We start from the raw sequence: 13,480 nt of genomic DNA on the forward strand, positions 1-13,480 counted from the left end.
CCACACTATGTATACTAACAGCGCAAACCACCTTCTCAGCATTGTGCCCGCCCATTAATGAAGGCAGCTTTGGTCATTTGATATATCGTGTGCCCCTTTTCTTCCCTTGTACTAGGCCCTGCCTGACACCCATGCCATTATGCCCTAATGGATAACTACACCATGGGAATTTTCCCTCTGATAACCTGCCCCCGACCCCCAACCCCCTTCTGAATGGATAATGGCACCTTTGGCCTTGGTGAAGAAGCTGGGAACAAGTAACGCTGGGCCACAGCCAATTCTCACTTTAATTGGATAGTGTTTACCAAATGCTGCACGGCTCGTAACATACGAACGTCTCCCTCTCTATTCTTATCTGCATTCAGCAGAGCAACATACCGATACACTGCACGGTCTCCCTATGCAGCCGATTTCCAAGATAACTAAAAGAAATAACAGAGCCTTTTAACTGCAACACTTCCCATGACGAGGGCCTAAAAAACCCCCTCGACAATTTAGAAAAGATCAGTATTTCCCGCATATCTTCAGAAAGAAAACACAAGGGTGTCAGAATGGCTACAGGTTGCAATCCTCGCGCCTTCATGGGCAGCCATAAGATTGCAGCGGTGAACTGACCCGCGGGAAATTAGATAAATAGCACTGTTAGGTATGTTTTCCATTACCTGACCTGAAATTCAATCAGCCAGCATTTTATCGCTTTGTGCTGTGAGAAAGGCAATCTGTCCCTTTAAATTTCCAAACCTATTCTGGGTTACATCTTTAACACTTTAACACCTCAGCTCATCACGTGGCAGAGAATGTGAGATTGTAGCAGTTACGTAAGATGTGCCAGTTAGCACTTAAAATCATTCCCAATCCCATCCGTACGTGAAACACAATGTGCGCTGCAAAGCCTTGATCATGGGGCATGGGCCAGAAATCTAAGAACAGTCACAATTGATAACATAAGAACAATACAATGTATATCCCACACCGATACAACATCACTGCCATTGTTCAATACTGCTGTAGTACAAAACATGGACTATTCAGAAAACAGAACCATAACACACTAAACTGTAAAGCATTGCGCTTAGTCTATTATAAGCGATGTCTGCAATCATCAAGCTTTGTAACATAAGAAAGCAACTAACAATGCAAGTTTTTATAAAGAGAGGTCGTGCTGCTTTTATTTCAGTTGACTTTGATCACCCGGTGATGGCACCCTATGGCTTCCATTGTCCCCGCCTTGTCCAAACCAAGAAGCCTGCTCTCCAGAGTAAGCCACGGAGGCCTACATTGAACGATCAGGCTTATTTGAAGCGGATATAAAAATGTGCAAGTCAATGCAGCTCTGCAATATTTACAGTTTTGAAGCTCCAACATATACCATCCTGTTATAGCCTCAGCATTGTAAAAGGAATACATACAAATGTAATGAGTGCTGCCTTCCGTCTGCCCATCACTTTCATCAACTTCCTGGATTCCCAGAGTGCTTTGCGTCTCTTTCCCTGCTGCTTGATGTGATGTAATCTCAATACTACATATCCTATCATGCATTGCTTCCAGCAAGCAACAATGATGTTACATTGTTCAGACAAGGAGTTGTAGTTCAGAAGGCAGGTTCTGTGAGTGGTGACACAAGGAAGTGCATACTCACAGGGCTGAGTGAAATTGTGTCAATGCGTTGAGGAAGTACATCCTATGGACATCTTTCAATAAGTATGTTTCCAAACTTCTAGATTGATATGGTTATTAGAAATGGGATAGTGGAAATTCAATATAGAAAAACATATTTATTTTTCGTTTGTATAAAGAATACAGCTCCCATGTAGGAATATGATCTGTATATTTAGCAGTTTGCTGCAAGTTTGGCTGTAAAGCAATCCTGATCCAACAATGAATGCTATACAGTAGCTTGACCCTTTTACTAAAGGGCAAGCATCGTTCGACATCAAGGCGCACTGTTTCTTATACTGGCTGGCTCTTATTCAGCGCATTAGAAAAGCGTAATCAGATTTTTGGCACATTGGCTTCTTGGCTCCGGAGATTTGTCCAGCCTGTCCGTATGCTTTGCAGTACAGTAACACTGAAAGGCTGGGCTGGGCCCTCACAAAAGCAGATACTATACCATAGCTTTGACTGTCTACCTTCTCGGGGGACTGTCCCTCTATTACAACCAAATATCTATTTTTCTCAATTGTTCCTCTTTGGGGTCTAAAATCTTTATAAACAAACACATTGTTGAAAAGAGTAGTAAAGACAAACCTTATTGTTTGCTTTTGTTCTATTTTTGGGTCACAGGAGTACATTTACCAATTTACTCCTGTGACCCAAAGTCAGCATATAGGGGGTATTATAATGCCTGCAATCAGCTGACAGCCGTGCTGCAGCCAGTAAGGATCCAGACAATATTTTCAGGATCCACCCTGATGCCCGATTGACAGCTGGCTCTGCCTCTCTAGAGCCACAGCCAACTATGCCCGCCCCCTCCCCTGTCTGTTCCTCCAATGAGCACTGGAGGAACAGAGAGGGGAGGGAGGAACCTGACAGTGACTGCTCTCTGCAGGAAGAAGCCATGAGCTGCAGTGTCACATGACCACAACTCTCTGTACATAGAGCCAGTGTGCGACAGCTGCAGAGTCACATGGTCACTCAACTCTTGGTATATAGAGCCAGTGTGCGACAGCTGCAGTGTCACATGTCGCATGTAAGTATTGGGTAGAGTACATATTATTCTCCTAATACTCCTTAACAAAGCAATCAAAGAAAGCATTGCACTAAACTTTTCATCCAACCTCTAAAAGTATATATTTTTGTTCCAAGAGGTAGAATGAAGGAAAAGCAGTGGTGAAAAAAGCATCAGTGGGTTTAGCTGATCATTTTTGCATTTGAATTCTTCATGGTCCATGTAACTGGGTGTGCTTCGGTATGCCCTGTGCCTACATGTGACCATAAGGCGCCCCACCTCGGTCAGGTGGTATGCCATACACGTTTTTAAAATATGTATTTAGCTGCCCTGCTCAATCTTTCTCTTTAAAGCCAAACTCCAATGAAAATTAAAAGCTTGCCTTTGTAGAGGGAGTGCCCCCAAATAGGTTAACTGCTCATTTATGTCTAAGAAAAAAGCCATTTTACTTACCTGATCACCGCTCCCATCAGCTCTCCTCTCCTGCAGTATATGGACCACTGATCTCATCAAGTACAATGCAGGCGCCATAGCCCTGCACTGTACATGAGGGCGCCATAGGACACACCACAGTTAGAGCAGAGGAGGAGGAGGAGGAGGAGGAGGAGGAGAAGAGGAGCGTGCAGTCTTCCAGGGAGCAGGGATCAATTAAAAACACATTTTTCCTGTCCCCTAATAAACAAGCAGTTACCTTTCCAGTATGAGGGCATCCCCACTGCAAGGGAAAAGTTTTTTTAATTTCCTTTCGAGTTATGCTTTAAGTTTAAGGTCTTCCGGACTCATAATTTGGGGATTAACATTCGCCAAAATTATTATTTTCAAGCTCAGGAACCAATCTTTAGCCCCTTCCGATGGGATGCCCAATGTAGTCCATGGGCAGCCGTGTGGAAATGGACAGGCATCCATTTACTCCCAGTTAACCCCGACTCTGGCCAGGTCCGGAAAAACACACGGTGATGACATCCGATCCGTACTGTTTCTGGTCAGGAAGGGATCCATGCACAGATCCCCTCCTGATCAGCCCATGTGAAAGGGGTCTAAGGCCTGGTTTACACCTAGGCGTTTTCGAGCAGTAGAAAAAGCGCTTAAAAAAAAAAGCCCAACCCAAGAAATCCCACAATTTGTGATGGCCCGTTCACACTGGAGCAGCAAAACACCAAAAGCAGATTAAAAGTACAGGAGCTTTCTTTGGCAGTCTACAGCTCGTTTTTCCCTATAGACTGGAAACGCCAAGAAACACGCAGCAGAAGCATGTTGCACATTTTTGTGCGTGCTCGTCCATTGACTGCAATATTTCTAGAGCTGCCAGTCAAAACGCATGCCTTCATACTTGCCAAACGAGCAAAAACATGCAAAAAAAGCCAGCCGAACTCACGCATAATTAACACGCAAAACCAATGCTGCCTTGGTGTGAACGGGGCCTTAGAGCTTGAAGGCAAACTTGGGTTTTTGTAACAATATAAATGTCAAACATTGTAACCAATATTATTGCTACATTACAGTGCGTCTCTTCTCAGCTTGTTCATTTGTATCAGCATTTTAGCTAAGCTGCTGGCATTGTTCTAAAAAGTAACATTCAGGTACCATTCACACTGGCAAACACGATTTCACAAGTCACATTTATCACACATAGGACAGCCTATTTCAACAGGCTGCCCTACTCATGGCGCAAACAAGCTCATTTGAGCATACCCCGCGTTTGCAACCGTGACTGGGCCCAGGTGCTTCATAACTATCCTAAAACCATTAGTCTGTATGGTTTTAGAAAGCCTGTCACGACGCAAAAAAAAAAGTGTATCAGTAATTGGTATTGGCGAGTACTTAAGGAACAGTATCGGTACTTGTACACCAGGGGTGCCCACAATTTTTCGTCTGGAGATTTCGTCTTTTCAACTGACAAGCTCAATGAGATCCAACAACGAAAAAACACTTTTATTTAGAAAACAAGCACATTAAAATTGTTACTAGGGACTACTGCCTCTTTCTCCTCTGTCTGGGCCGGTTCACACCACAAAGTTTGCATTCCAGCATTTTTGCAGATCGTTCTGGGTGCGGGCGATCACACCGCGGTGCCAGCGACTTCAATGCACCACCAGGCCCCCTCCCGCCCCTGAACGCAGGGAGCCAGCCGGCTTGCGTTCCAGTGCATTCCTGAGCCCGAACACTCTGGAACGCAGACTTTGTGGTGTGAACAGGCCCCGTCTCTTCTCTCTCTGTCTGCTGTCTCTCTCTGCGCACCTGCATTGCAGCAGCTTCCTTGGTCTCCTCTCAGGTGCGGTGTCCTTTCCTCCCACAGTGCTCGTGTGGCCAAATGCGCAGACTGGGAGAGGTGTCCCGCCCCTTCCCGTCTGCAGCACCTGACACATTCAGCCGCACGAGCACCGCCGAAGGGAGCTCAGGTAAGTGAGCCGATCGCGACCTACAAGTGTACGCTTTGTGATCGGTAATGGGCACCCCCGTTGTACACAGTCTGTAAAGAATTGTATTGGTGCATCCCTAACTAAGAACATTCGATTTTTCCTCAATTCACAGAGATTCAGAGGGCAAATGGCTCTGCAAACTGTTTACAAATAGACCCCCAAGAGTCGCATGAGCTTGATGGTAATAGCTGGCTGTTTTCCAATATTGATCGCTGGACAACCCCAATGCGAACAGAAGTGAAACCTGGTGCGACGCACATATCAAGGTACATGTGTTATATGGCTGTTCATGGAGTAACTCTATGGTGAACACCCACTATAATGCCATGTTCAAAATGCAACAGCAAGAGAAAAACACCCCTGAAAAAGAGAACCTGCAGTACAATGACACTTTAATGGGGATTGTCCAAAGGGTAGCAATCCATAGCAACCAATTAATCCTTTACTGATATGATTAATGGTCCCATTAGTTCCTTAGTGGTTGCTACGGGTTTCTGCACTTTGCAACAGTCTATAATATAAACTCTTACTTTGAAATCTCACACAAAGCTAGATGTGAACCATGGAGACAGTTGTAAACATGTCTGAGCTACCCTGCACTGCGACATGCTATAAAAACTGCCATAAATTAACTCATTAATCATGGCAAATTCATGCCAAAACCGGGCAGGATTGCCATATCAAGTTGTGCTAAAAAATCAACATGTGCCACCAGATAATGAATGCACTGCAGTATTAATGACTGAGCATTACAGACCATCAATTAGCAGAGAGGCGGTGACAGAAAAGTAAGTACAGCAAGGAAAAAGGCTCGCCATGGATGCCAACAGATTAAGCTGAGGTATCATAGCACCAGATCAGATAAGGAGCAAGACTGAAGGTTTCCACTAGGCTGACAAGACGGGCTGCTCATAGGCACAATTTAGAAGAAAAGCAAACACCGCTGTGCTGATTGCAACAAAATAACATATAAATCACTTTGCTTATCAGAGCAAACCATGAATCAACCACAACGCAGGAATCTCTCATAGAAACTACATTTCAGAGTTATGCCCTGAGAAATGCCAATGCCGAATATTTATTCTGAACTACTGATCAGTCTTTTATACACAGTCATATAGAGAACAATAATGTGTAAGCAGTGATCACCTAGGGCTAGCCGTAGACAGGCAGATGTCTCATCATGACAGACAGCTGATTACTTACCTCCAGTCCTCTGGGCCCACCTCACCATAGCTTGTGACATGGCTGATGAGCAGAAGTGACACACTGACAGTTCATCCCTTTTCCTTTCTCACTTAGATGAATGTGGGATCTCACAGAGAAAAGTGAAGGATAATATGCATGCCATATTAAAAGGAGAACTATGGGGTTAAGGCTTTTCCCCATAGTTCTTCTTAGGGTAACAGGAAGAACACAAACAAGCGTACTCCCATCACCCTAGGCTCAGTATACCGCGAGCCGTAGCTTGCGGTATACTGAGACGCCGCAGCTGAAGCGGATCCCGACAATTATGTCTGGATCCGCCCAGCTGCGTGACTGACAGCTGGCTCTGTCTATCTAGAGGCAGAGCCAGCTGTACCCGCCCCCTCCCCCGTCCATTCCACCAGTCAGCGCTGGCGGATCGGAGCGGGGAATCCAGCCCCTCCCCTGCCACATCAGAGAGCTGTGACAGGATCGAGAGGTGAGCGAACGCCGGTATGTGTTCGCACACCTCCCGATCTACTGAGCCGAGCTGCGACGGTCTCATTGTCACAGGTCGGCTAGAACTATGAGGTGAGTGAAAAGCACTCACCTCATAGTTCTCCTTTATTAACACAACTGTGCATATCACTGCAGACACAAATCAAAAGGGATACTGTATATGCAAATGAAATTTGGCAGCTGTACACTTTAATATATTAACCCAGGGCTGGAGAAATCCCAGGAGCCAGGTCGCCAATGCACCTTAAAAATGGCACCTAATTTTTGAAGTATTCCCTACGTCAATGGAGCTGGCTCCTGGATTGGACAAACTGTCTCCTGAATTCCATATTAATTTGTCCACCCCTGTACTAAAGCCAATCTCCGGGAGGAAAAAACAAACACCCCTTGCAGTGGGGTTGCCCCCATACTGAATGGTTTAAATGCTCATTTAGGTCTAGGGCAGGGATGGCCAAACTGCAGCCCTCCAGCTGTGGTGGAACTACGAATCCCATGAGGCTTTGCAAGATTCTCACAACCACAGACATGACTCCGAGAGAGATGCTTCATGGGATTTGTAGTTTCACCACAGCTGGAGGGCCAGAGTTTGGCTATCAATGGTCTAGGGTAGCTGTATCAGGGATCAGGTAAGTAGAAGTATTTTGCCCAGGTACCCTAGAACTAAACAAGCATTTAAACCAGGGGTGGACAAATCACAAGAGCCAGGTCACCAATGCTCCTTAAAGATTACAAATGGCACCCAAATTATGAGGTTCTCTCTACTTTTTGCTAATGGAGATGGCTCCTAAAAGCAGGCTGTTGGCTCCTGAATTGGATGAACTGGCTTTTGAATTCCATTTTCATTTGTCCACCCCTGAATTAACTAGGGATGTCCTGATACCGAAGCTAGCATCGGTATCGGGAGCGATACAGGGCATTTTGACAAGTACTTGTACTTGTCAAAATGCCCCGATACAAAGCGCCGAAGCTTGCGCTGGGGTTTTTTTTCTTTTTTTTACTTACCGCGCCGCGCTACTGCTTCTCCCGTGGGCGGTGCTCCAGGCAGTCGCCGGCCACCTAAATTAGAAGCCCCACCTGGAGCGCCGCCCACCGGAGCAGAAGTGACACGATGCTCCTCTCCAGCTCAGCATCAACGACGTCCTGAGGCACCGCGTTTGAGGCAACAGCAAAAGACGGCTTTGTAAACGCAAAAAACTATCTACTGCTGCAGTGCATTCTATATGTACTGTATATGTGCCACATATAGAATGCACTGCAGCAGTAGATTTACAATTCTGCACTGCTAATATTATTGGGTTAAATGATCCGTGGTACAACTACATGTTATGTACTATGGCTCATTTAACCCATTCATATTAGCAGAGGATAATTGTAAATCTATATGTACTGAATATGTGCTACATATAGAATGCACTGCAGCAGTAGATTTACAATGATCCTCTGCTAACATGAATGGGTTAAATGATCCGTAGTACAACTACATGTTATGTACTATGAATCAGGATTTAACCTATTCATGTTAGCAGAGGATAATTGTAACTCTATTACTGCAGTGTACGGGACATGTGTACTGTATATGTACTGCGGATCATTTAACCCATTCATGTTAGCAGGGGATAATTGTAACTCTATTACTGCAGTGTACTGGACGTGTGCTGTATATGTGCTATGGATCATGATTTAACCAATTCATGTTAGCAGGGCAGAATTGTGAGCGCCTCCCACAAGCTGAGCACCGAGATGCGATGCAGCGATCCTGCCCAGCGCCGACTACGAGAGGCACCGCGTGAGGCTACAGGGATCGGAGTGAAACTGTGAGTGAGGGAAGCTGGGACGGGGCTGGCTGTAAAATCTATTGCTATAGTGTACTGAATGTGTGTAATGTATATGTAGTACATATATACAGCACACACCTCCACTACACTACAGCAACAGATTTACAATTCTCCCCCGCTAACATGAATAGGTTAAAATCATGATCAATAGTACATACCATGTCGTTGTACTATCATTTAAAGTCACCTGTCCCTTTAAAAAAAGAAAAGTATCGGCAAGTACATGAGGGGAAAGTACTTGGTCCTGAAAAAGTGGTATCGGGACATCCCTAGAATTAACCCCTGCAGTGCATTGGCAACCCCACTATAAGGCCAGATTTTTATTTTCCCATGGAATTCAACCTAATAGGAAACCCCAGCTGTTTGACATCTGCCTTCTTCATAATGCAAGAAGCCTGGCTGTCATGTTGATCCAGTGGCTTTGATGATTTCCAAGCTAGTGACCCAGAGCAAGTATAAGGATGAGGAGTCCTGAATTCTCTGCCTGCATGATTATTGCAGATTAACAGCCGAGCAAAGGATATTTTTTAGGAGGGCAGGTAATGCATTCTCTCACCACAGGTTTTTTATTGAATAACAAAAAAACAGAGGAAAATATCAGCGATTACATTATTTGTACAAAGTCATCTCTGAATAATTCAAGTATATGAAACTGGAATCAAAACGCATTCTCTGAGATAGACTTACCGCCGGCCCGAGTTCGCAGGTCTGACACGGTGGTCTGTACAGTGGTCATCGTGCTGGGATTATGCTGTGCCTCGCAGCCTTACACACACTCAGAAATGGTTTTCTGGTAGAAAAGAGAAACAGAACATGTTACTGAAAAGAAATAAAAGTGCATACATCAGAGTAACAAAAAACACAGCTCTGGCCTCATAAGACTCAGGGCTCAGTTACCTGTATTAATCTCAATCACTGTCAAGCATGCAGAAAAGACCCAGTGTATCACTGATCAGCAAGTGGTTCAGGAGAAAGAAACTGGGTGAAAAAGCATAACTGGGTGGCAAAGCACAAGTTTAATAAGGTGCAATGAAGTGAAAGCAGCAGTAAGAGGACGAAAGCAGTGTGCAAGACAGAAAACAAAATAATTACCCAGTACTGATGAGATGGGAGGAGAAATTATGTCAGCAAAGTGGCATGTGATACCGATATAGAAATGAACAAGTGAATGAGGTAATCACACTGCTGATCGAGTGGCAGATGTGAGGTGTAACTAAATAACAGGACCCAAGATACATGGGGGATACTCAAGATACTCAAAAAATAAAGCAAATAAAGAGGGGGCATGACAGGGAAATGGTGAGGATGTGCCCAGGGGTATTGTCTGACCTGGGAGGATGAGACAGCAGATATGGTCTAACCTGGAAGGATGTGCCTGGGGTGTATAAGACAAGACCCTGGAGGATGTGCCCGGTGGGATATTGTCTGAACCGGGAGCATGTGCCCAAGGGGGTACGGAGTAAACCGGGAGGATGGGCCCAAGGGGGTACGGAGTAAACCAGGAGGATGGGCCCAAGGGGGTACTACCCTGGAGTCACTAATAAGTAAATTACTATAAACAATGGATCATGCCATGTGTGCATAAGTGACATAAGTCCATAAGAATGAATGGAAGCACAGCATGAATATAAAAGAGGACATGTCTAATCATCACTGTGAATGGTACAGAATATATATGAATGGGAAGGGTGACAGGCGTGGAAGGCACCGGGCTCAGATGGTAATACCAGGGAGGGGGACTTGTCAGATAAGCAGGGCCGGAGATCAAGATGCTGGGCACCGTCACTTCACCTCTCTCAGCACAGCCAAGTCTCTGCAGTCCATCAGTGCCAGTCAGCGGGTCCCGGGCGGTTGGTCGTGTATGACAGTTAGACGGATGAGTGTACTCCTCAGAGGGCACATACACCCCTCTCCAGCTGTCCCCCCCAACCCTACACTGATCACAACTCCGATCCTTCTCCCCCCCTGCTCCGATCACTACTGAATAGTGCACAGAGCAGCCTCACAGCGCGTTCCCTGCTCCGAGCGTACCACTACATCCGGGGAGGGGAGGATAAAACCTGCTGTCATAAGATCGATGACCAAATAAATATGAATAGAACTATCGAAACAATTACACTATAGTATTTAGAATATATAGTGATACGCTCCAGTGTGCTGGAACAATAAATTGACTGATTCAGACTTGTAGCCGAGTCATAATAAACCCCCTCGGCAGTGTGACAGTGGGAGGCGCCGTACTGCTGAATCGCAGACAGTACACAGTACGGAGAGCCGGGAGCTTGCAGTAATCCGTACATTCATATATATGTCGCCGGGCCATGCACAGATCGGATTATAGACCTCACTATTACTATGTGTCTGTATGGGGAATGGGGCTCCTCCTTCTACTCTATGATTAGGGGTTCCCTATTAAAGACTTCCACTTATAGTCATGCAGCGCACGGTACCCAGCCAGTGGTGTCTATAGGTACCCCAGAGAGATCTGTTCTTTATAGCCCATTCGTACAGTGCAGGTCCCCAGCCAGGGATGTATATGGGTACCCCAGGGAGGTCTTCTACTAATAGTCCACTCCTACAGCGCAGGTCCCCGACCAGTGCTGTCTATGGGTACCCCAGGGAGGAATCCACCTTATATTCCTTTCATAGAGCACAGGACCCTGGCCATAGGCACCCCAGAGAGATCTTCTCTTTATAGCCCATTTGTACAGTGCAGGTCTCCAGCCAGGGATGTATATGGGTACCCCAGGCCCAGGGAGGTCTTCTTGTAGTCCATTCATACAATGCAGGTCCCTACCAGTGGTGTCTATGGGTACCCCAGGGAGGAATCCACCCTATAGTCCTTTCATAGAACACAGAACCCTGGCCTGTGGTGTCTATAGGTACCCCAGAGAGATCTACTCTTTATAGCCCATTCGTGCAGTGCAGGTCCCCAGATAGGGATGTATATGGGTACCCCAGTGAGGTCTTCTACTAATAGTCCATTCATACAATGCAGGTCCCGGACCAGTGCTGTCTGTGGGTACCCCAGGGAGGAATCCACCTTATAGTCCTTTCATAGAGCACAGGACCCTGGCCAGTGGTGTCTATAGGCAGGGCCGTCTTTAATACTGATTGGACCCTGGGCAAACAATTTCTTGCCCCCCCCCTCCCGGCCCTAACAGCAGAATACGGAAGAGGTGGGGGCAACACCAGTGGCGGACCTAAGGAACAAAGGGCCCTGGTGCAAGATTTTTTTGGGATGAAAGCGCGCTTCGCTTTTTCTGGTTATCAAATTGCTCTTGAAAAGGTATGGCACCCCTGATTGCCCTATTCTTTGCCATTTTGGATTATTTAATTTGGATTTGCATTAACTTTGGATTGTTATACATTAAAAACAAATAAAAATAAGACCTACAGTACCCCGAAAATAAGACCTAGTGTGTTTTTTTTTGAGCCAAAAAAAATATAAGACAGTGTCTTATTTTCGGGGAAACACGGTATATAGAGATTGTCTATAGGTACCCCAGAGAGATCATCTCTATAGCCCATTCGTGCAGTGCAGGCAGGGCCAGATTTCCCACAAGGCCAACCAAGGCCTGGCCTTGGGGCAGCAGGGAGTAGAGGGGCAGCAGGGATGTGGAATTCCTATCTCCTGCTGCCTGGGGCATGCAATTCCGGGCATCGGGCGGGTAGTTGTTTTTTTCATTTAGCCCTGCTTTGGGCAAGCAGAACTAAATGTACAGTGGGGAAGCAGCCTCTTGTTTTGTACAAGTGATCTCTGCGATTTTGCTGAGATCACTTGAATGCAGCCTACAGGTCTGCCATTCTCCATGTGGGGGTTGGCGGGTAGGGGGGCGCATTGAGGAGCCTGGCCTTGGGGCAGCAGAGAGAGTAAATCCAGCCCTGAGTGCAGGTCCGCAGAGAAAAGGGATGTATATGGGTACCCCAGTGAGGTCTTCTCCTTATAGTCCATTCATGCAGCGCAGGTTCATAGCCAATTGTGTCTATGAGTACCCCAGAGAGATCTTTTCTTTATAGCCCATTCGTACAGTGCATGTCCCTAGCCAGGGATGTATTTGGGTACCCCAGGGAGGTCTTCTACTAATAGTCCACTCATACAGTGCAGGTCCCCGACCAGGGATGTGTATGGGTACCCCATGGAGGTCTTCTACTTATAGTCCATTCATACAACGCAGGTCACCGACCAGTGGTGTCTATGGGTACCCCAGGGAGGAATCCACCTTATAGTTCTTTCATAGAGCACAGGACCCTGGGCAGTAGTGGTACCCTAGAGAGATCTCTTTATAGCCCATTCGTGCAGTGCAGGTCCCCAGCCAGGGATGTATATGGGTACCCAGGGAGGTCTTCTCCTTGTAGTCCATTCATACAACGCAGGTCCCCATCAGTGCTGTCTCTGGGTACCCCAGGGAGGAATCCACATTATAGTCCTTTCATAAAGCACAGGTCCCTGGCCAGTAATCAACAAACAGCACTATGTTCTTGTGAGAATCCATGACCAAACCGAAGTCACTTGAAAGACCCAAACTCAAAAGTGAAAAAATATATATTTTAATGTAATTGCAAAACATTAATTTACCCTTCACCGCATCATAAAAACCTCATTAAAAACAAGACAATGTTGTCTCCCACTGGCACACATTCATACAGTGCTTACAGACCACTCCTCAACGGTTCTGTGAATTAATTGCTTGTATCCAAATCCTGGTGTGTCCACACGAAATACAAGTGATTAACTCTTGCTGGATAAACCTGAAAATCGGTCAATAAACAATCGTCTTAATAGGCAGGCTTTCCTGTGAAGAATCTATTGGTGGCAATGTTGATGTATTATCCTTACGATCCATTTGTAC

The 13,480-nt window shown here is 45.9% G+C and overlaps 1 protein-coding gene across 2 annotated transcripts in view; it reads right to left on the minus strand.

Moving 5' to 3' along the window:
* ATP8A1 (ATPase phospholipid transporting 8A1) overlaps nt 1-10,537 on the minus strand; it is a 221,380-nt gene extending 210,843 nt beyond the window's left edge. For both annotated transcript variants that reach the window (XM_018564825.1, XM_018564824.1), the window contains exons 1-2: nt 10,419-10,537; nt 9,315-9,417 (exon numbers count right to left, since the gene is read on the minus strand). In XM_018564825.1, the coding sequence (XP_018420327.1) occupies nt 9,315-9,363 (49 nt within the window). In that variant the 5' untranslated portion in view covers nt 9,364-9,417; nt 10,419-10,537. The remainder of the gene's footprint in view (nt 1-9,314; nt 9,418-10,418) is intronic.
* Between the last annotated feature and the right edge of the window lie 2,943 nt (nt 10,538-13,480).

The sequence above is a fragment of the Nanorana parkeri genome, unplaced genomic scaffold (assembly GCF_000935625.1).
Source record: "Nanorana parkeri isolate BGI_ZX_2015 unplaced genomic scaffold, ASM93562v1 scaffold24, whole genome shotgun sequence".
NCBI classification, from domain to species: Eukaryota; Metazoa; Chordata; class Amphibia; order Anura; family Dicroglossidae; genus Nanorana; species Nanorana parkeri.